General features: G+C 41.4%; 1 protein-coding gene across 12 annotated transcripts in view; it reads right to left on the bottom strand.

Annotated features, from left to right (window-relative positions):
• LOC107386829 (rap guanine nucleotide exchange factor 6) overlaps nucleotides 1-25234 on the bottom strand; it is a 153487-nt gene that overhangs the window by 6561 nt on the left and 121692 nt on the right. For 5 of the 12 annotated variants that reach the window (XM_070555840.1, XM_070555829.1, XM_070555835.1 and 2 more), the window contains 11 exons: nucleotides 22313-22327; nucleotides 17184-17424; nucleotides 9504-9671; nucleotides 9174-9389; nucleotides 6642-6853; nucleotides 6115-6238; nucleotides 5252-5275; nucleotides 3322-3542; nucleotides 2789-2962; nucleotides 793-939; nucleotides 577-696 (listed from right to left, as the gene is read on the bottom strand). In XM_070555840.1, the coding sequence (XP_070411941.1) occupies nucleotides 577-696; nucleotides 793-939; nucleotides 2789-2962; nucleotides 3322-3542; nucleotides 5252-5275; nucleotides 6115-6238; nucleotides 6642-6853; nucleotides 9174-9389; nucleotides 9504-9671; nucleotides 17184-17424; nucleotides 22313-22327 (1662 nt within the window). The remainder of the gene's footprint in view (nucleotides 1-576; nucleotides 697-792; nucleotides 940-2788; nucleotides 2963-3321; nucleotides 3543-5251; nucleotides 5276-6114; nucleotides 6239-6641; nucleotides 6854-9173; nucleotides 9390-9503; nucleotides 9672-17183; nucleotides 17425-22312; nucleotides 22328-25234) is intronic. The other 7 variants (XM_070555836.1, XM_070555832.1, XM_070555834.1 and 4 more) reach the window with 4 other exon arrangements.

The raw sequence follows: 25234 nt of genomic DNA, 5'->3' as shown, positions 1-25234 counted from the left end.
TCAGGCTTCTACGCATCAATGAAATGTTTTCGCTGACTAAACAAAACTACACAACAAAAACTTCATGTTCCAGAGCCCAAGTGTCTCAGGCGGTCTTCCTCCTGACGTGTCTGTCTCTGCACAACCAGAGGAAGGGGTTGGGGCTGACTGATCTCCTGGCTCTCTGCTCTGCTTCTGCATGTCGAGATCCCTCCACAGCCTTCTGACACGACCTGTCTCTGGACTGACTCCTCTCCCTCAGTACCCTGAAAGGTGACTTCAGCCTCATCCTGCTGGGTGACGGGCGTCTCATTAACTGTGGCTGTGGAGGAGCTGATTGAGTCACGACTCCCATCTCTGGCTTAAATGTTGGGGTTCCTGCTTTAGACCTCAGTAACGTTTGTCCTGCATCTGCCTGAGCACTCAGCTCGCTCTGCTGTCTGGATTGTCCTCTCCTTCTCCCTGACGGACACACGCCTCTCTGTGCTTTCTCTGTCTCTTCAGTTATGTCCTCCAGCTTTGTCTCTTTGTCCCTGCTGCTTTCTTGGCTGCTCTGACGCGTCATCAGCTGGATCCTCTTGTGGAGAAGGGCCCCACCTATGCCGTAGCTGCGCAGGCTGACCGTGCCGGTCTTTGTGCTGGCATCACTGGTGAGTGACGATGAAGATCCTGATAAGTTCATCTGGCTGGAGTTTTGGGACTTTCCAGCACCTCCTACTGATGGAGAGAATCAAAGTCAGAAGAGGAGAGTGTTGGCTGATGTTTTCCTTTAAAATTAACTTAAAAAAAACAAACAAAGTAGAGGTCACAGACCTTTGCGTGGGGAGCCCTGAGGTGACACTGTAGGGCTGGAGTGAAGGGATGAGACAGTAGAGATGGTGTCTTCAGATGGTCTTTTGGTGCTCCACTCATCTGATGAGCTCACTGGAGGTTTCTTCACCACCTGGGGAGAATTTGAGTCTGAAAAAAAAAAACATTTTAAAGAAGAGATGGCTTGTTAAAAATACCTGAATATATTAGAGCTTCAAAAAAACTTTGCCAATGCTTCAAGTGGTGATAATAGCCAAAAATAATCACATTAAAGTTAAAATGCTTCTCAAGGGGACATATTATGCTAATCTATATTCTTGCATCAAGCGTATCGCATCATGACCTACTTTATTTTCTGTATTTAAAGTAGCTTTCCGGAGTTTTCCTCTTTCAGAAATTATGTATGATTTGTCAGAAATCTGTAAAAGTGATTATCTTATGTACTGTGGTTAAATGTAAGCAATAAGTCTTTTTTTTTTGTGCTAAGCACGCCCCCTGCCCCACAGAGCTCCGTGCAATAGGAAACTGAGCGCCGACCAGAACTAACCAATAGTGTTAGACTGCCGCTTAGACGCTTCAAATTTAAGGAATACCTCGGCTGATGCAGAGTTGATGAACTTTTCACAAACAAGAAAGCCTCTAAAATATAAATATATGAAAACACAGCATGACATGAGAATAATACTTGTAAAACAACGTGTTTTAGCGCTGCTAGTCGGCTACAGAAGCACATTTATAAACAGAAACGTGAAGTCACCATCTTAAAAAACAGAGGAACAGAGTTTTTGTGTGATACGCTTGTCAGCCACTAGATGGTGCCATTGGATAAGAGGAATTCTCCAGAAGGAAGCTTTGAGGCTGAAAGCAACTCCTCTCGTTCGTGTATGCGCCCTTCTAGCCAACAAAACAGAACTAAAACACATCGTTTAGCAATTATAATGTTATCTTATGTTGTGTTTTCATATATTTATATTTTAAAATTTGCCTGAACCAAGGTGCATCCTTAAATGCTCGAGCACGCTCTGTGATTGACGTCTGTAAGTGTGCGGTACACTAACGCTATGGGTTAGTGCCGACTGGCGCTCAGTTCATTTTGCATTGAGCTCTATTGGCGCTTGCACATTAGCGTCGGCACGGCCCCAAATGGTACCAAACAGCAACGGAATTTGGTTTCACACATAGGTCAGATTTGCGTTTTTGGTGCAGAGGCGACTCTTTTTCTCAGACTTTCTCCCCAGCGGTCAGACTGGGACCGAGGCGACACTACGGACTGATTAGCTGACTGAAATTATGCCTACCGCCTCCGATCTGTGAGAAAAATGAGCCAGCTTACATGAGTAAACTGTCTGTAGCATGGAGCTGCCCATCAGTGTGGGAACGGGAGAAGAGAATGGCTCTGTGTGTGTGTGTGTGTGTGTGTGTGTGTGTGTGTGTGTGTGTGTGTGTGTGTGTGCCTGTTTTCCGTGTCGGAGCTCTTGCCCTGGCGAGCAGACAGCTGCTCAGGGGAGAAATAAGTGTGTGTGTCGCACAAGATTATGACGACACACACAGAAAATTTATAAAATTATGTGGTTCAGAGTCTCCAAAGCAACACAGCTCATGTCCGCCTTTGTTTACCTTATGGAGTGGACTTTCCCACGCGTATTAAACTCCGCCCACAGGCTTGGAGATTCACGCATTCCTGAGAAGTCCCTCGGATTTATATGTGAACACTACACCACCCGTTCGAGACCGAACTCACACCATCCAGCCCAACTATGCCGATGCTAATGTGTAAGCGCCTCATGGGACGGGGGATGGCTTAGCAAAAGACGTATTTCCTGCATTATTTCACAATACATGATAAGACAATCACTTTTATGTGTTTCTGAAAAATCATACGTAATTCCTGAAAGGGGAAATCTCCAGACAGCAGCTTTAAGAAAAAAGGTCACATTGTGACCCTTCAAAAGGGAAGAAAACTCTTTATAAATAAGAAAAAGGATGAAGTTCTGCCCACTCGGACTGCTGATGTCCTTGGCGGTGCTCTTCTTTCGTAGGGGGTTCAGTGGCACCTGGACCTGCAGGACCTGGGACACCCGGTTCTGAGCTTTCCCCAAAGGCAGGGTCGACCGCTGAGACACCGGAGACATGTCTGACTTATTGGATCGTCTCTCCACCAAGTTTTTGCTCACTGGAGGAAAAAAAATCATAAGTTTTGAAAAAAAAATTACATTCAGACAGGAATTTTCCCACTAACTTTTATGCTGTGGTCTACTATGAAAAAACCACATCAGCTGGGAAATTCTCAGAATACAAAATATCTAAATTCATCTCTTCTGAGTCCAATCCCTTTAATTAAACGTGATGTTTAAGTTGCTTTGTGAGTCTCAGATTCCAGTTATGTTTATATTTTGTTGCCAGAATGTATGGAACTTAAAATGATGCTCGTGTTTTGTTCAGAAGATCACATCGCAGTCTTTTATCTCCCAGTTTATGTCAAAAATAATGAGTCTCAGCGAGTGTGGCAGCCTCAGACCGAGTGTCACTCACAGGTGTTATAAGACGGCTCACACTGCAGGGACATGATTTGGTGTTTCTCCTCGTCCGTCTCCACCATCAGGTTAGAAAGGTATTGTTTCACCTTTCTGGCCATCTGAGCATCTTCGTACAGCTTCTTGGCGTTCAGAAGCGAACTGCGACGTACTCGCTTCTTGTGGGCTCCTCCTTGAACATCCAGGATGTTGGAGTTGGTGCTGCCTTGACTTAAAGACCTGATGGATGGGGAAGAGAACAAAGGAAAAGGAAGAAGAAAAAAGGTAAAGTGCAGAAATAGAAACAAAAAGGCAGGTTGAGAGAGAGCAGGGATACATTTGAATTATTACAACAATATACAATAGGAATGGCCAACTTTATAAATCAAAAATACCAACTTCACTTTAGAATCTGGAAGTTTTTGCGTTTTAAAAACAGGACCATGCAACTGAGAGGGAGGCAGCACTTCTTCATGTGCCATGCTTTCGCAGGACCGAGCAGCAGAGCATTCGGTCAGATGGTGGCAAAAAGGGTTAGGAAACAAAAGATGCACAATATTCATTATGGGGAATATTATTACCAGGATGCAAATGTGAACAATCAAAAATCCCGAGGCAAATGCTATTTGCAATTATTTGCCACAACTTTTCATCAATGTCTTGTTTTTTTCTTACAGCCTGTTCTGTCCTACGAAGCATCTAATGAGTGACTGTTAAAGGCTCTTTTATTTAAGGACTTGGTCCCTGCAGCCATTTTAAAATATGAATTTAACCAGGAAGGTCCTGTTTTAAGGGAGTCTTCGGGGTAAATGTGATGAGGGAAGGTTGAATCAAACCTGGAACCCTGTGACTGGCATTTAGATGAATGAAATATTGGTTCTAGGATGCACTATTTAGTTTTTTGATTGGTGTAAAAGCTCCAGGACAGCTTCAAACTTAAAAACAAACTTTATTTTGTAACTTTTAATCAAATATAAACAGGAAGTCTAAAAGTTTGCCAATGTGCAGTAAAGTGTTTAAATCTCCCAGAAAAATCTAGACTTTGGCTAACGAAGGTGGAGATCAACAGATCTAAATAAGGCTGAATGAACCTTGGTGGATGATTTGGGAAATTATGTTTACCCCTTTCATCTCAAAGGTTTGTATCTTAAATCTTTGAATCATACTAAAGATATATAGCTGGCCACTGTATAACCCAAAATGTAGGAAAATCCCAAAGTTTGAACTTAAAAATAAACTTTGCAACTCTTTTTTTTTAAGCTAAATAACCCATTTAAGCCTGATTCCACTATTGGAACTTCCGGGTGATTGTGCATTTCCATGACATCAGCAGACGTCTCCAAACAACTGGCATTTGTTAAATTGGAAGTGTGAGGCAAAACAGAAGGAAAATTAAATAAAACACTGCTTTAAAATTGCCGGTTCTAACCTTGCAAAGCCAAAAAATGTGGAAGAAATCACCAAATACTTTTGTAGGACAAAACTTTTAATGATGTTAACGTCCGTGGACACCTTCTGACGCTGATTTGTGACACCACTCACTGCTGATATGACTGCCGTATGCTGACGTCTTAGCAAAGTCCTCAAAGGGTCGACTTTGTGTGGAGATGCAACAACTAAGAGCAACGAGCCATCTTACTTTCCCTGGCACCTTCCCCCTTCCAGAAATTTCCCGCAACTCCCACAGCAGAAACACGACTATTATGTCATAAATGAGCATTATTTCCAACTACTAAATGACTCAATCTAATGAAGATGAGAGACAATTATTGGATCAACGATGGTATGGTCGGTGTGAACAGGCACTGCAGATGGATGGGTTAATCACACAGAAGCACAGGCACACACAAGCAGGAACACATGCAGAGTTAATGGCTGTTGGGGTGCATGGTGGATGGGAATACTGGGGGGGCCCAACTGGGTGGGACTGGTAACCAGGACAAACTTACCCTAAACTCTTCCACCTCTTCTTCCTGCAAGCAAGAGGTGTGAAGATTGAAGCGTGACTCAAAGACAAGTTCAAGGTGTGTGTGGAGGAGGAGACAAGACCATGTAGAGTTCATGCTATCACACACAAACAATAAATGATTTGAGATGGGAGGGCGCAACACGTGGGTCATCTGCTTGTATTGTGCTTAAGGGTGTGTGAAACGTGCCACAGACCCACAGCAGAAGGTCGTTTTGCCTCTAAGAAGAATTTATGTCCGATTTTAAACAATGAATCTTAAGTCCTGAGTTGAAGTTTTCTTATATATATAACCTGTAGTATGATTGCAGTGTCTGCAGGGGGCAGTCATGCACTACAGCAGTGACAGACTGTGAGACACACAGAAACTGAGCGACACCAACTACACACTGTGGCTGTCATCAATTCCACGCACAGCCCCATTCAGTCCATGTCTTCCTTGTGTTATCGGGTCGCGATCCAAACACACAGCAGCATGGATGGAGGAGGAAGTGAATGGGAATTGATTGGACTAGACTCTGAGTGTGTGTTTGATCCCATTGGTGAGGGATCCATGTTGGCTTGTGGAGGGATGAAAGGGGTGGTTTCCTTTTTGCCAACATTTTCAGAGGAAAAGATAGATAAAAAATAAAAAGGAACCCAACCTTTGCTGGTGCAATATGTTGGTAAACAAGAGGCACCAGTTTCCAAGAAGTTTGAAGGAAGTTTACTGTACGCTGATTGGAAATCACAAAAGGCAAACAGATTCAGATCTGTCTCCTGAGACCACTTAATCATTAGGACATGTCTTTCACTGGCCCCATCAGCTGCGTTAATTTAAATAAAACGTGTATCAAAACAACCGACCTCTGTCTGAACATGAGGGCGGGGTCCATGTTGGCTGAGGTCATCCGCACCACATGTCTAATCTCCTTAGCAATCATCCTCAGCTTCTCAAAGTTCACAAGGCCGTCGACGCTGGAGTCGTTGCCTGAGGGGACAAGATAACAAACGCAGCCATCACCGTTAACGATGATTCACATCCTGGGACATTTTAAATGCAATGTGAAAAATAAACATTATTCAAGGTAAAAATCAGGTTTCTTGTTGTTGCAGAAGATCTTTGTCAACTTGGGAAACTTTTGTTTAGAAACTTGCACAATCAGGGAAGCTTTCTGTGTTGTTTCTGATAAAACAATCAAGTTTTTTTTAAAACCAACCCTTAAAAAAGAAGTTTGTGTAGTTATGACCTGACTCAGATTGGTAAAGTTAGACACCAACATGAGGAAGCAGGACACCTGAGGCGTTTCACACGGCACGGAGGAAGCGACACGAATCTGCACAAAAATAAATGTGGTCGCCCCATTACATAACAATTGGTTAAGCTTCTGTACCTTCATGTAGGAAGGTGAGGTCCTTCTTGACCACTGGGAACAGTGGGATGATGGGGGGCTGCATGCTCTGGCTGCTCAGCACGTTGCGATACTTGGCCATGTTCCTGGATGGGTCGAAGACGTCCTGCAGGTCCCCGAAGAGCTTCTCGTACTTACTCGGCAATTTCTCCCACGAGCTCCGCAGTCGAGCCACCGGTGCCAAGTTCAGCCCGCTGTCCGGGAGTGAGGGAAAAGGTGGAAGGAGGGCGGGGCGATCGGGAGCACCAAGGCAGAGATGAATGGGACGTGTTTGGCAGATGAGAGGAGAAAAAATGAGGGGAAACAAAAGTAGAAAATTAGAAGAAAAAAAATAAAATTCTGAGTTCCTTTCTTTTGCATTTTTTCATTTTACAAGTATTTGTCTTCACTCGAGTGTTTTATGATCAATTGTACCTAAAACTTTAGTGTTTAAGCTGCTGTACTGGGGTGTGGGTTTTCTCACAATCATATTAAATCAAATCTGTTACCTTAAGTTTTAGTTTTTCTCATCAACTCGAGAAAAGCGCAGCTTGTTTGTTGACACTTAAGCTTGATTTAACACATTAATCTTCACTGGGCTGGTTTCTGATGACGCACTCTTTTTGTTTATCGAGGCAAAACACGCATTTCTAAGTTAAAAGTAATACATATTTTTATTAACTGGAGATAACAAGATAATTAAATAAATACCTCATTAACTCCAGATAATGTCACGAAGAACATTTCTAAGTTTGTCCTTTCTCGGCTTCCATACTTTTGCAGAGATGTGTCAATTGTCTGAACTACGCTGCTACTAATCACGACTAACTCTACAGGGCAGCCACAGAAAAACGGGGTTCACCCAAAACTTTGGTATTACTTACACATTGCAGTATTTATTTACTACTCTATACCAGAGATCTGTATTGTTTGCTAATATTACTAAACAATGTTACTAACACCATTTTAATGAAAACAGTCTTTTTTGAGCATTCAACATGATCTCTGCAACACTTAGGTAAAAGTCGTGCTGTCGTCGCTGTTCATCCACACATGATTCAACTTGCATAAAACATTTGTTTTAAATGTTTACAAGCAGTAACGACCATCTGTGGAAAACAAGCTCACAGTTTCCACGAGCCGCTGAGAATAACAGACGCAAATAGCTAAAATAAGATGCTGGTAATAATAACCAATAAGATTTTTTTTTAAATTATTTTACAGCAAAATTGAAGCTTTTCTTGGGTTTACATCTCTAAACAGGGTTGGTCAGGAGGTGCAGTTTCTCTCCTGCAGGTGTGTTTAGCTCACATTTTATGTGGTCTTAAGGCAGGAATAGAGGGGGAATAGCTGAAATGAAGCTTTTGTTTGTACTAGTCGCACGTGAGGGTGACAGAAGAAAGAAAAGCTGTTGTGGATGTATTGATTTCGTTTTTCAGACAAAGAAGTTCACAGTAAAAAGGCAACAGGTAACCCTGCGTGTCACGATGCTTCTCCACAAGCAACGGCAGCAGCTGTGCCCCTGTCACCTGGCAGGTTATGCATCAGAGAGCCATATGTGCTACGAAAACCTGCTGTGAGGAGGAGTGTAAGGGGACATGGAGGTCAGACACTTCTGCTCTAAAGAAGATTTTTCAGCAGGGAACAAAGGAGCAGCGCACCGCTGTGCTTCTTGAACTGTAAGTAACTCAACAGAACAAACGGATGGCTTTTTACAGAGAAAATCTTACAAGTCCTTGGTATATCTGAAGAAAAAAGGGGTTATACAGTGAACAGACCATTAATTTGGCTTATTAGATGATACGTTGAGATAAACTGCATTCAGTTATTTGGACCCTTTCATTTTTGTTCCATAACACTTCTGGAATTTATAAAATAATAATTTTAAAAGCATTTCCATATGCTCACTTGCTCTCCACAGAAAAATAAAACACTTTCATACTTTGTTCCTGTCCCACATGTAAATATCGTCCTTAAAAACGCACTCAAACTAATTTGTTTTGTTTTCATTTAGTGTTTGGTTTTAGGAACTATGTAACTAAAACAATCTGTTTCAAAAAGTCCCTGTTTGTGATGTCACAGAAGGAACAAATCAGAACAAACCCTCCTCTTGTGTGCAATAGAGAGCTGCTGCTGGAGGAACAGTAGCTCTACTCCAAGCCACTACCAGATATTGGGGCTTCTAAGCTCATAGCGGCCTGAGTAGGGATCTGTAAATGGCTCATTCTGGAAGGGCCTGAAACTGTCAAGAATTAAACTGCTGAAATAGATAAATGTGTGAGGGATTTTTTGCAAAGAACTTCATGGAAACATTTGGTGTCGACCATAGAACCTTTATAACTCAATGAAAAGAGTGGTAATATGTCTCCTTCAAACCAAATTTCAGATACAAAATTTTGCATCAAAAGAAGCAAAAGTGACTAGATGTTCTTTTTGAACCTAAAATAGTGTCTCTAGAGAGCCAGAAGACAAAAACAAGTCAGTGGAGAAGAAGTAGAATGAAAAATGAGAACTGCAACTAAATGATGCACTGACCTGATAATAGCAAACATGGAGTTGAAGTTTTTGCACTCTCTGCAGTGCAGGGCAATCTTGATGAAGTGCTTGATGGTCTTCATTCTCTTGAGGGTGTTGGGCTCCTTTAAGATCTCCGTGGCGACCCAGAAAGTTTCCTGGTTTATCACCTCCTCAAACTGTTTAAGGTTTCCACATCCAGCCGAGGAGTCAATTTTAAACAAGTCATCCACATACCTGGAAATCAAGAAGGAGATGCGTTTGAAAAATCCTCAGTTTTGCAAAACATGTTAGAATTCCCTTTCAATGTTTGTGTTTCAGTGCACTAAGAGTCCATCGTCATAAACGTACTCTGTGGACTCGATGTTCCTGAAGAGTTCAAAGTCTCTCATTGAGAGCTGGGCGGCGACCTCCATAGTGCTGAGCTGCAGCAGAGAGATCTGACTCTCTCTGAGGAGATCCTGGGCATCCTCGTCCGAACACAACGTTTCTGTCTCCATGTTGTTCTTCAGGTAATATCTTCAGCAGGGGAAGAGTGAGAAGGTGAAAGGTGGAACAGCAAAAATACTAAGCAAGACGAATGAAAAGTTTTAATAGTTGAAGCTTTAAAAATTAGCACTAGGGAGTGCAAAACCACTTTAATATTGATAGATAATGAGACTCAAAGTAAGAGAATTATTTTAAATGGTCTGTATTTGTGTAGCACCTTCTACAACCCCCTAGGGCGCGTCACAACACAATCAGTCATCCACCCATTCGCACACACATTCACACGCTGGCGATGATGAGCTACGATGTAGCCACAGCTGCCCTGGGGCGCACTGACAGAGGCGAGGCCTGCCGAACACTGGCGCCAGCGGTCCCTCCGACCACCAGCAGCAGCACTTTTAAGCCGGATAAACTAAAGTTTTCAGGTACGGCCTCTAGCAGCACAGCTTCTCTCTTCTGTTTATGAAACCTAACACTACTGCTTTCACTCTAATGGAGCTGTAATGTGGTCATCTTGGAGTGCAACCCCTCACAGGGTTATTATGGACCTAAAATGGGCCCTCCTCAGGAGCAAAGTGTTGGCATAGATGCAACTGCAAATTGCACAACAACGCTAACGGAGGAGGTGGAAAGAGCCGCGGCAACAGTTGGTGATGTGATCGAGCTGAATTTATGTAAATAAAAATGAGAGAACCATGTCAAACGAACATAACACAGACGACCATAAGATGAGAGACAAACAAACAACAAAGACGACCATAAGATGAGAGACAAACAAACAGCAAAGACGACCATAAGATGAGAGACAAACAAACATAACACAGATGACCATAAGACGAGAGACAAACAAACAACACAGATGACCATAAGACGAGAGACAAACAACAAAGACGACCATAAGACGAGAGACAAACAAACATAACACAGACGACCATAAGACGAGAGACAAACAAACAACAAAGACGACCATAAGACGAGAGACAAACAAACAACACAGATGACCACAAGACAAGAGACAAACAAACAACACAGACGACCATAAGACGAGAGACAAACAAACAACACAGATGACCATAAGACGAGAGACAAACAACAAAGACGACCATAAGACGAGAGACAAACAAACATAACACAGACGACCATAAGATGAGAGACAAACAAACAACAAAGACGACCACAAGACAAGAGACAAACAAACAACACAGACGACCATAAGACGAGAGACAAACAAACAACACAGATGACCATAAGACGAGAGACAAACAACAAAGACGACCATAAGACGAGAGACAAACAAACATAACACAGACGACCATAAGATGAGAGACAAACAAACAACAAAGACGACCATAAGACGAGAGAAAAACAAACAACACAGATGACCATAAGACGAGAGACAAACAAACAACAAAGACGACCATAAGACGAGAGACAAACAAACATAACACAGATGACCATAAGACGAGAGACAAACAAACAACAAAGACGACCATAAGACGAGAGACAAACAAACATAACACAGACGACCATAAGATGAGAGACAAACAAACAACACAGATGACCATAAGACGAGAGACAAACAAACAACACAGATGACCACAAGACGAGAGACAAACAAACAACACAGATGACCATAAGACGAGAGACAAACAAACAACACAGATGACCATAAGACGAGAGACAAACAACAAAGACGACCATAAGACGAGAGACAAACAAACATAACACAGACGACCATAAGACGAGAGACAAACAAACAACAAAGACAACCATAAGACGAGAGACAAACAAACATAACACAGATGACCATAAGACGAGAGACAAACAAACAACACAGACGACCATAAGACGAGAGACAAACAACAAAGACGACCATAAGACGAGAGACAAACAAACATAACACAGACGACCATAAGACGAGAGACAAACAAACAACACAGATGACCATAAGACGAGAGACAAACAACAAAGACGACCATAAGACGAGAGACAAACAAACATAACACAGACGACCATAAGACGAGAGACAAACCAACAACAAAGACGACCATAAGACGAGAGACAAACAAACAACAAAGACGACCATAAGACAAGAGAAAAACAAACAACACAGACGACCATAAGACAAGAGACACACAAGCAACACAGACGACCATAAGACGAGAGACAAACAAACAACACAGATGACCATAAGACGAGAGACAAACAAACAACACAGATGACCATAAGACGAGAGACAAACAAACAACACAGACGACCATAAGACGAGAGACAAACAACAAAGACGACCATAAGACGAGAGACAAACAAACATAACACAGACGACCATAAAGCCTGGTTTATGCTTCTCCGTCAGCTCCGCAAGGGACAGACACGCACGGATTGACGGAAGTGTTTTGCTCTCATACTTCTCCGTCTCCTGGAGTGTTGCAAAGCAATTGCCCGGCAGGACAACAGAGTGCGTAGCGCTGTTCTGTGGTATCCTGTCATGTATCGGTCCAAGATCGTGTGTTTATATTGTGTTTTTTGTGTATATAAGAGACTTTTAACACGGACATATTTGTCTCTCATTCTCCCACCTCTTCATGCGCTCCCCACCTCTAAACCCACGTTTCCTGTCATTTCCATCCACAAATAAAACGCTTGCTGCGCATCTTTTCACTCCTCCAGTCACGGGTGAATGAAATGTTCATATTTTTAGAGTTTTTTTCGCGAGGTATTCTTCAAGCTTCTCCGTGTCTGCCGCTAGTTATCCTCGGCTCTCTTTGCAATGGCGGCGCTGTAAACAACAGCGGCGTCCTGACCAATCACAAGCTTGTGTAATCCGTTTCGTTCGACGGATGTTTAAAAAAGTGGGCTCGACTCCATACGTACTTGCGTGCCCTACGCAAGGACGGATAATGGCGTTGCGTGTCTCCGCACTGACGCAGACGGAGAAGCATAAATCAGGCTTTAGACGAGAGACAAACAAACAACAAAGACGACCATAAGACGAGAGACAAACAAACAACAAAGACGACCATAAGACAAGAGAAAAACAAACAACACAGACGACCATAAGACAAGAGACACACAAACAACACAGACGACCATAAGACGAGAGACAAACAAACAACACAGATGACCATAAGACGAGAGACAAACAACAAAGACGACCATAAGACGAGAGACAAACAAACATAACACAGACGACCATAAGACGAGAGACAAACAAACAACAAAGACGACCATAAGACGAGAGACAAACAACAAAGACGACCATAAGACGAGAGACAAACAAACAACAAAGACGACCATAAGACAAGAGAAAAACAAACAACACAGACGACCATAAGACAAGAGACACACAAACAACACAGACGACCATAAGACGAGAGACAAACAAACAACACAGATGACCATAAGACGAGAGACAAACAACAAAGACGACCATAAGACGAGAGACAAACAAACATAACACAGACGACCATAAGACGAGAGACAAACAAACAACAAAGACGACCATAAGACGAGAGACAAACAACAAAGACGACCATAAGACGAGAGACAAACAAACAACAAAGACGACCATAAGACAAGAGACAAACAAACAACACAGACGACCATAAGACGAGAGACAAACAAACAACACAGACGACCATAAGACGAGAGACAAACAAACAACACAGACGACCATAAGACGAGAGACAAACAAACAACACAGACGACCATAAGACGAGAGACAAACAAACAACACAGACGACCATAAGACGAGAGACAAACAAACAACACAGACGACCATAAGACGAGAGACAAACAAACAACACAGATGACCATAAGACGAGAGACAAACAAACAACACAGACGACCATAAGACAAGAGACAAACAAACAACACAGACGACCATAAGACGAGAGACAAACAAACAACACAGATGACCATAAGACGAGAGACAAACAAACAACACAGACGACCATAAGACGAGAGACAAACAAACAACACAGACGACCATAAGACGAGAGACAAACAAACAACAAAGACGACCATAAGACGAGAGACAAACAAACAACACAGACGACCATAAGACGAAAGACAAACAAACAACAAAGACGACCATAAGACGAGAGACAAACAAACAACACAGACGACCATAAGACGAGAGACAAACAAACAACACAGATGACCATAAGACGAGAGACAAACAAACAACAAAGACGACCATAAGACGAGAGACAAACAAACAACACAGACGACCATAAGACGAGAGACAAACAAACAACACAGACGACCATAAGACGAGAGACAAACAAACAACACAGATGACCATAAGACGAGAGACAAACAAACAACAAAGACGACCATAAGACGAGAGACAAACAAACAACACAGACGACCATAAGACGAGAGACAAACAAACAACAAAGACGACCATAAGACGAGAGACAAACAAACAACACAGATGACCACAAGACAAGAGACAAACAAACAACACAGACGACCATAAGACGAGAGACAAACAAACAACACAGATGACCACAAGACAAGAGACAAACAAACAACACAGACGACCATAAGACGAGAGACAAACAAACAACACAGACGACCATAAGACGAGAGACAAACAAACAACACAGATGACCATAAGACGAGAGACAAACAACAAAGACGACCATAAGACGAGAGACAAACAAACATAACACAGACGACCATAAGACGAGAGACAAACAAACAACAAAGACGACCATAAGACGAGAGACAAACAACAAAGACGACCATAAGACGAGAGACAAACAAACAACAAAGACGACCATAAGACAAGAGAAAAACAAACAACACAGACGACCATAAGACAAGAGACACACAAACAACACAGACGACCATAAGACGAGAGACAAACAAACAACACAGATGACCATAAGACGAGAGACAAACAACAAAGACGACCATAAGACGAGAGACAAACAAACATAACACAGACGACCATAAGACGAGAGACAAACAAACAACAAAGACGACCATAAGACGAGAGACAAACAACAAAGACGACCATAAGACGAGAGACAAACAAACAACAAAGACGACCATAAGACAAGAGACAAACAAACAACACAGACGACCATAAGACGAGAGACAAACAAACAACACAGACGACCATAAGACGAGAGACAAACAAACAACACAGACGACCATAAGACGAGAGACAAACAAACAACAAAGACGACCATAAGACGAGAGACAAACAAACAACACAGACGACCATAAGACGAGAGACAAACAAACAACACAGACGACCATAAGACGAGAGACAAACAAACAACACAGATGACCATAAGACGAGAGACAAACAAACAACACAGACGACCATAAGACAAGAGACAAACAAACAACACAGACGACCATAAGACGAGAGACAAACAAACAACACAGATGACCATAAGACGAGAGACAAACAAACAACACAGACGACCATAAGACGAGAGACAAACAAACAACACAGACGACCATAAGACGAGAGACAAACAAACAACAAAGACGACCATAAGACGAGAGACAAACAAACAACACAGACGACCATAAGACGAAAGACAAACAAACAACAAAGACGACCATAAGACGAGAGACAAACAAACAACACAGACGACCATAAGACGAGAGACAAACAAACAACACAGATGACCATAAGACGAGAGACAAACAAACAACAAAGACGACCATAAGACGAGAGACAAACAAACAACACAGACGACCATAAGACGAGAGACAAACAAACAACACAGACGACCATAAGACGAGAGACAAACAAACAACACAGATGACCATAAGACGAGAGACAAACAAACAACAAAGACGACCATAAGACGAGAGACAAACAAACAACACAGACGACCATAAGACGAGAGACAAACAAACAACAAAGACGACCATAAGACGAGAGACAAACAAACAACACAGATGACCACAAGACAAGAGACAAACAAACAACACAGACGACCATAAGACGAGAGACAAACAAACAACACAGATGACCACAAGACGAGAGACAAACAAACAACACAGACGACCATAAGACGAGAGACAAACAAACAACACAGATGACCATAAGACGAGAGACAAACAAACAACAAAGACGACCATAAGACGAGAGACAAACAAACAACACAGACGACCATAAGACGAGAGACAAACAAACAACACAGACGACCATAAGACGAGAGACAAACAAACAACACAGATGACCATAAGACGAGAGACAAACAAACAACAAAGACGACCATAAGACGAGAGACAAACAAACAACACAGACGACCATAAGACGAGAGACAAACAAACAACAAAGACGACCATAAGACGAGAGACAAACAAACAACACAGATGACCACAAGACAAGAGACAAACAAACAACACAGACGACCATAAGACGAGCGACAAACAAACATAACGACAAACATTAGACAATACTGGAATTTAATGATCAGCAAAGTTGTGCTAAATGGGCCCAAATCTGCTGTAAAGACCACAGACCGTCGTGTTCTGAGCTTTAGATCCACATTCTTCATTTATATGCATGTTGGCAGCATGAGCAAGGTTTTCTATTGGCTCAGCCTGCCCCTCCCAGACCTCCTGTCGATCACCAGCAGCAGAGGACGACTGACACAACACAACTCTCCCAACTGCTTCTGGTTAACACAAATCTTTACTGAATACCGTGAATGCACATCCTGCACAGCATGTGTGTACCCGCATGTCCAAATACCATCAAAACGTTGTTGCTACATGTCCCTTTCTCTAAATCTGAAGGACAAATAAAAGAGACTCTTTAGGAAATCTGTGAATGGACAGGAACATGCGCTGCTAGTCGAAGCAGAGCACGGATGGTTGTGTGCAAATGAATAATTCTAGACATGTCATGCTGTCTGCAGAGGCCTCCGCCCCTGACACGAGGATGAAAAATTCATGCTAGCTTGCTTGGGAGGGGACCGAAGAGGGACCACAGGAGACGAGGTGAATGGGATTAAAGTGTGAAAAAGCTGGGGAGGGAGCCACTTTAGGGCAGACGTTGTTTCCTTCGACGTTCTACCAACTTTCATCTTAAAATAAGTGGAAAACAAGACAAAGAATGTTGACTTTCTGGACTAAAACGTACAGAAAACATCTTCAGAAACACAAGTACATAAAACTGTCACTCGTACTTTAATACAGTCTGTAGTAACAATATTCTATTATTTCATTCTGCTGAAGCTGAACAAAGGTGAGGACATTTGCTCCTAAGCAGCTGGAGTCCTGCTGGTGCAGCGGAGAAATGTAAACTGAATTAAGTAAATCACATCCTCGGGAAGCAGAGTGGGAATCACTCCTCCAGAAGAGTGTCCTGTGACAACGAACTGCTCTCTAGCCACTACAGATATGACCATTAGGTCTAAATCTGACCAGTGTCTACAGGATCAGTCAATCGAGATGATAAAAGATCTACTCCTAAAACTTGTATCACTCCTCCAGCTGCTTTGTTTTTTCCAAACCTCCACGTCAACCAAATTTCTGTTGGATACCAGTCACATTGCTCACCTGCCGTTAAGCTGAATCCGATCTGCCAGTTTGGATAACTGGTCGGGGAGGCGCCGCTGTTTGATCACCCCCTCTGGACTGACGGAAACTTCACACAGAGAGTACGTCTCGGGTGGCGCGAGGAAGCCGAACTCGTTGACGGTGTGGGTGACGACGTCCTTGGCTGTAGTGTCCTTGCTGATGATGATGTAGCAGCTCTGCTGGTCTGCTTTGAACACTCGGATGACCTGATCTGGAATGTCTTAAGGAGGGAAAGAGGGATTAGTGATCAATAAGGAAAGGGTGGGTGAATGGTTAAATATCGGCAAAGTCAATAATTTGTGAAATATCGATGCAGAAATAAAACAATTTATATTTGTAAAAGTTCCACAAACAAAATGCTTAGAAAAGTTGGTTGGAGAAGAATGGTTTGTTTAATTGTTTTCTTTTCTTTTCTTAATTACTGCTGCAAACAAAGTTCATTAATAAGCATTTGGAACATGAACTTATTAACGCTGCTTTCCAATTACCCAAGTCACAGCCCTTATCTGGAACCAGACTAAACCGTGTTCCTGCTCAAACTCTCAAAACCAGCATAAAACACGCCAATGGCAGTGTTCTTCTCTGCAATTACATGGAAATAAATCAGAATAAAAGGTCTATAGCTGATCTATTTAGCATTTTCATGATCAAAGTAGCCATTTTGGATTTAAAGAACTCTTTTGTCTCTGGCTTTATTTTATATGACCAACTTTAAATTTGAATATTACAACTTCCGTGTACACATCCAAAGATCTACTTAAACTTACAGTTAATTAAAAACTGATCGTTATTGGAATTCATTAGAATGACTGCCTTTTAAAAACTGTGTTTAAATGTAAACTTACTTAACAAGTAATGCTGTTTTACTAATATTATTACCATTTCAGTGTTAACTTTATCTAAAAAAGTCTAAATGTACATCACAACTGGGTAATTCCTTCATATCTCTGCAACAAGGTAAAATGATTAATGGATTTAACTGCGGGAGATGTCATTGTTTGGACCACGTATCTGTTCAAAATGATAAACTGCACTCATTTTTACTGTATGTTAAAATTAAAACAAGGGATAGGTGTGAGGTTGTTTTGGTACAGAGAAAAAAATAAAGTTAAATTTTGACCAAGACAGAAACATCCATCCATCCATCCATCTTCTGAACCCACTTTGTCCACGCAGGGTGCCTATCTCCAGCGGTCAACGGGCAATCAGGTGGGGTACACCCTGGACAGAGAGCCAGTCCATCGCAGGGCAACACAGAAACACACAGGACAAACAATCACGCACACACACATTCACACCTAAAGACAATTTAGATAGAACAATTAACCTAACAGTCATGTTTTTGGATGGTGGGAGGAAGCCGGAGTACCCGGAGAGAACCCACGCATGCACAGGGAGAACATGCAAACTCCATGCAGAAAGATCCCAGGCTGGGAAGCGAACCCAGGACCTTCTTGCTGCAAGGCAACAGCTCTAACCACTGCACCACTGCGCAGCCCAAGACAGAAACATTTGCAGGAAATGCATTCAAAAAGGATGAGGGAAAATGTACAGGTAGATTCATTCAAAAATATGTAGAACTTGCAACTTATTATGGACTAACTTATTAAAACTTGCTCAAATGTAGTGTTCTACATTAAAACTAATTCTGAATGTGAATTATCCTTATAAAAGCCAGATTTTCAACTTTAGCTGACACAGAGAAATATTGTTTACCTTACGAATAAAATGAAATGTCTGCACCTACAGATGACGCTGCTGATGCTTTTGCAGATAAATGCAACTTTCACGGTAGAACGCGTTTTAAATAATGGAAACGTTTTATCTGAGAGAAGCGCTGCATCTACGGTCCATTAGCCATGGGCATAGAGCTTTAAATCCAACGAGTTATGAGCGCCACACAGCCACAAGTGGAGAAACCAGATCGACTAGTGTGTGTGTGTGTGTGTGTGTGTGTGTGTTTGGTTGGATGACAATATCTTTATTATGATCATTACAGCTGCACAATACAATGTAATAAAGACCTGAAGGCAAAGCCAATAACAATAGTTGTTCAGTAAATGCTGACAATCAATCAGATTTGCTCTGTTAAAGCTGAATCTGGTGTGTGTGTGTGTGTGTGTGTGTGTGTGTGTGTGTGTGTGTGTGTGTGTGTGTGTGTGTGTGTGTGTGTGTGTGTTTCGTGTAAACTGTATTCAGTTGTAGCATTATTTGTGCTGTTCACCGTTTCTTTCAAGCATTTTAGAAGAATCTGCATCTACGTAAAGAGTGTTTTTCCATATATGATGTTCTGGATTAGGAAACTTCCTTTTTCATTAGGTGACATTTGTTTGAACTTTCTCCGAAACAGATACTCTTCATTTCCTCTCTAAACATAACACTGATTTCTATTGGTCAGTGGACGACTATTTATGCACTTTCTTTGAGAAATGACAAGCAGCTAATCACTTTTCCCCACTCAGTTTGCTTTTCTTGCTTCTTTTGTTGCAGATAAAAGTATTTTTTTATGAATAAGGCCAGTTGTAGTTATCACAATTTTTTGTGTAATTTTAATTAAATAGTAACAATTTTTATGCAAAAGAAGGAATTTTGGCTAAGAAGTGCTGTTTTCTGCAGCCTTCTCATGCGTTTGTATGTGTAGCTGCATGGGCGGTAAGAGGATGAGGACTCAAAGCTGGATGTTTGCGTCTCATTAGCTGTGATATGTGATTAGAGAGTGCGAAGCCTTCAGACACAAAGCTGGCGATTGTATGCTGTAAACAAAGGGACAAAGATTAAGAGGGGGATAATCATCTCTAATTCTCTGGAGAAGCTGTGAATTGACCTGCTTGTGGGACCAGGATCACAGTCCTCTCAGCCAAACATTCAGCCATTTCTCTAATAAGGAACTGGTTAGGATCAGATAATTTTTCTGTCAACTGAAGCTAAAGATGGTCTGCTTGTTATTTCAAAACACAGCACGATGAGACGATAAATTTCCTACAAGTGCAAACTATTCCCATCATTTCTTCTGTCATTCCCTGTCACTCTGCGTTTCAGTCAAAATGTATGAACGTTGCAGGTGAAAGCAACCACGGGAGCAGACGGATTCGCTCTGTTGACTAGAGGTACAGGGGAGGAGAAGAGCTCTAGTACCTTAACTTTAGTAAGTTTAAAATCAAAAACGTTCATGTATTCATCAGCCTTTGGATGATTGTTTCTTACATTGTTGATTTTGCTCTAATGTTTGTAAATGGCCTGCATTTGTATTGTGCATTATTATGGTTCTACAGTCCCCCAAGGTGCTTCACAACACATTCAGTCATTCACCCATTCACACACACATTCACGCGCTGGTGGGGACCGGACGATGTAGCCACAGCTGCCCTGGGGCGCACTGACAAAGGCGAGGCTGCCGAACACAGGCGCCACCGGCCCCTCCGACCACCACCAGCAGGCAAGGCGCGTTAAGTGTCTTGCCCAAGGACACAACAGCAGAATACCCTGGTCAGAGCTGGGATCGAACCCGCAACCTTTCGATTACTGAACAACCCACTCTCCCTGCAGAGCTACAGCTGTCCCTTTTATGTTTTATTTGCATTTTTATTGTTTTATTTGATTTTATGGTTATTACTTTTCTCCATTTGCATGTGAAGCACTTTGGCCAGCTCCCATGCTAGATTTTAAATGTGCTTTATAAATAAAACAATGATGATGATGGATGTGATGATGATGATGATGATGATGCACCTTCTGCACTGTAACAACTCAGTCTTTAACTTTGCCTTTTTTTATCTTATTTTGTGGTTTAAATGCAATTTTAAAATCTTCTGCTTTATGTTGTTAGGTTGATTGTAATGGTTTATGTTCTTGCTTTTTTTGCTCATGGAAAGCAATGAATTGCTTCTGTGTTGTACAACTAAAATGCAAATTGCCTTAGAATAAAATAAATAAATACAAGATTTATTAGAGAAAAATATTTACATTTCAATAATCTTTCAATCTTGAAGGAAAATTTGTTTTTCATAATTATGAATGATTCAAGAATTCATTTAATCATTAACTCGATAGACTGTATTTGCGCGGAGAAGGAAGTGATTGGGCTACTCTTTCGGACAGGTGTGTCTGTGTGTGTCGCGGATGAGGAAGTGTGCAGATGTAGTTAGATCAGACTGGCAAGCTGGGATTTATCTAGCACTCATCTATAGTCTGGGTAATTCCAGTACATCCTGGAACGTGAGTGGTGCTCCAACATTTTTTGTTTTTTTAACTGTCATCCAACAGGGATGGTAGCAGTAGCTCAGGCAAGCACTAGCAGTGGCTTGTGCAAATGGTAATTGCAGCTTGGGATAGCGTTAGTCGTAGCTTGGATTAGCTTTAGCCATAGCTCATGCTAGAATTAGCAGTAGCTCAATCTAGCATTAGCATGGGCTTGGGTAAGCGTTAATTTTAGCTTGGGCTAGCATTAGCTGTAGCGCTGACTAGCATTATTAATAGCTCATGCTAGAATTAGCAGTAGCTTGGGACAGAGATTAATATTCACTTGGGTTACCATTAGCAGAAGCTTGGGCAGACATTAATATATGCTTGGGCTAGCATTAGCAATGGCTCAGGCTAGTGTTGTTCATTACCATGACCAATGTTTAAAAATTTCCAATGATGTAGGTTGGTACATGTTATTTTAAGGGTGTGTGTCGGAACGTATGATGGATTAAACCTGCTTTTCTCAGAGCAAGCTAGTTCTCTGCGGCCATTACAATGTTGTTAATTTGCATAAGAAAGAAGCTCAGATATGGTACAGGCTTTTCACTATGCTAAACACCCCAAACTGCCTATAGTCAACAACAACAGGATAAATGTAGCTTTACATTCTAGTCCTCCTTTAATGTGAAGTTTGTCTCCAAAGTTTTCTGAAAAACGTGTTACAAAAGTGTCATTGTTATTTTAGGACAAACACAATAAATTCACCTTAAAAACATTAGAATGTCTTGAATTTATCATCTATTAGATTACACGTTATAAGCCCCAAAACACAAAAGCTGGAGGAAAAAAGAAGACATTGGGTAAAGAAAGATACAGGGGGCATTTGAGGAAAATCAAACAGTGGCACAGAAGGTAAATATACTTACAGTACAGTCCCAAGACTTAGCAAGCAGAAAAGAAAAAGAAAAATAAGCAATTACATATTGAAACCAGTCTGACAGTTGCACAGAAACACAATGGCTCAAAATATCACGACAAAAGAGAGAAGAAGAAAAAAGCTGGCCAGTTTTTTAAACTGCTGATGGGAAACTAGAGCTGCATGCCCGACTCAAAACACCAGAACATCTGTTTAAAATTACAAAACCCAAGAGGAGGAAAATACGCGCTGGATCTCAGAACGAGGCTTCACGTTGAGCTCGGTTGAGCTGCATGGATCAGAAAACCAAAGCCAGTTTACAAAAATGAGAAAATTCCTGTAGCCTTCTATTGAAATTAAGTATTGTTTAAAATTGGTGATCTCTATTTAAAACAATTTCAGTTTACTTGTGATTAAAGGTCAAGATTCCTGAGATGCAAAATAAGAAAAAAAATTGTAAAATTGCATCCAAGGATGATTTTAATCATGGAATATTTTTGTTTTATTTATTAATTCATAAAATGGATAGTCTACTAATATATTTATTTAATGCCAAATAGATAATAAAAAGAAGAACATTATTCTAAAAAATGAACACGGGAGAATTTGGGATTATTAGGATTATTAACAGGTGAATAATTACAATAACATCAAATTCAGTCACGTTAAAGAATTACCACTAAATCAAAGAGCCACAGAATAAGCATGGAGAAATTAAACACACACACACACACACACACGCACACACACACACACACACACACACACACACACACACACACACACACACACACACACACACACACACACACACACACACACACTTATGCATCACTGTTTAAATAAAAGGTTTGTCAGGGCCTCAGAGTTCTGTGTTAACGTAATTACAGGCAGGGATTTGTCGGAGGGCTTTACAAGCTTTGCAGAAAACCTGGAAATGAAGGTTTGGTTTCGGCAGACGAGAGAACTTAGGAGTCCAGATATGACGACGGGTGATTAATGCAGCACAGTCATGTGTTTCTACAGCACTGGGTTTGACTGATAGTGACTAGTTGAAAGCAAAAATGATGAGAAAATGGGAAAAAAATTCTATTGGAATTGCACAGAATTACACATTTGAGAGAAGTTTAAAACAGGATTGCATCACATGCATACTTCTTTGTTGCAAGTTTGTCAAAAAGCATCCAAATTATGAATTATTTGTTCACATCCTTTATTTACTTTGGTTGCTGAAGTTGTCACAATTCATACTCTTTCTTAAAAACTTAAGAGGAACTTTTTCTTGCAAATTGTTTGATGTTGAGAGTCAAGCCCAGAAAGGAAATAGAAAACTCTTCCGCCAGATGCGTCAGCGTTGCGTAACGTCTGCAAAAAGTAGGACGCAGAACTTGGCCGCTGTCAAAGCGAATGGGTGTGTTTTCACCGGCTGCAAAGTGTTACGTTTTGGAAGCGTCTCAGAAGCATTGCTTGGACTTTGATGAATTTTTTACGCACTATGATTCCAAAAGTGTCAAGCTCAGCAGTTCAGATCGAGCCAGACAGGAATTCAAACACAAATGCAGTGTAAAACATCCAGAAACTTTCAAAATAAAGGTCACATGCTGATTTACAGTTGCTTAATTCTTAAAAAAAAAAAAAATTACCTTACTTTCCTGTGAAACTTTTGTAGCTGAGGTAAACGGAACAGAAAATAAACTACAAACTGTTTTTGGAAACATGCTGCCATGCGTATCTCATGAACTGCTAAAATCACACATGGCCCTTTCACGACCAGCTGTGTGGATTGCTTTGGCTGCATTCTTGCATTTGCAAAGCTCCCGGTTCAAAGACAACTTAAAGGTAAAAGACGTTTATTTTGTTACATGTCGCCTACGCATCCAGTGGAAATGTGAGGTTAGGAAAGGTCAGACACATCTTAGGAACCTTATTGAAAATGTTGTGCTAAAAAAAGTGTTGCTAAGGTTTACTCTCAGACTAAAAACATAGCAGAATATCTCCTGGTTCTTCCTTCTTCCATTCTGACCACACACATAAATAACTTTCAGTGAGGTCATCTGTGTTTGTTTAAATAATCGTGGACTCAGAAGCCCCACCGACAGGTGAAGATTTAAAACATCCTGTAATAGTCCAGGAGGTTCATTCTTGTCAAACGGGAGCAATTCAGCTTCAAAAAGACAAACACATGTTATTTATGACTGGGATTGTGTGTGTGTGTGTGTGTGTGTGTGTGTGTGTGTGTGTGTGTGTGTGTGTGTGTGTGTGTATACTGATGCTAACAGGCACAGCCTTCCTTTTCACGAGTTTACCTTGAGAGAAAAACTGATTTTTGTTTGTTTCAAGGAGAAATAAAGACATTTGAAGTGTACACTATGTTTTCATGCTCAAGGATGACAGCTTGTTTGCGGTGTCTCTGTCCCGAGCATCTTGGTCCTTCCGCAAGCGGTTTCACCGTTCAGTGAAGTTAAAGAATCGGGTCAGGAGGTACAGATCACCAGAGACTATACAGGGACTGTGGAGGACAGACACCTTTAGGAGCTGCTTGGTAAAAAAAAAAAAAAAAAAAAAAAAAAAACTTGGAGTGCAGCTTCAATCGCAATAAAATGCAAGTTATGTCCAAGTTAAACGGAAGTCCGCGGCACTGCAGAGACCACCCCATACCCCTTTATAATGCCATCACTTCATCTTTTGTAAAAAAGGACATGATTGTGCCACATTACCGCCACAGTCTGACCACTTATTAATGAACTAAAGCTCCCTGATGCTGGTTCGACGCTGCGGCAAATTGGTGGTATTGTTTTCTAAAAGAGGCTCCTGCAAGCCTTTAGAAAACAGATTATGAGTGGAGCCAACCATTATATCCACGTTCAAAAGTGCATTATATATAATGAAATTCCTGCATACCCATTTTATGATTTTCATTCTTAGAAAGCTA

Source organism: Nothobranchius furzeri, chromosome 10 (genome assembly GCF_043380555.1).
Source record: "Nothobranchius furzeri strain GRZ-AD chromosome 10, NfurGRZ-RIMD1, whole genome shotgun sequence".
NCBI classification, from domain to species: domain Eukaryota; kingdom Metazoa; phylum Chordata; class Actinopteri; order Cyprinodontiformes; family Nothobranchiidae; genus Nothobranchius; species Nothobranchius furzeri.
Note: the sequence above shows the minus strand (reverse complement) of the source record. Positions and strands in the feature narration are given on the sequence as shown.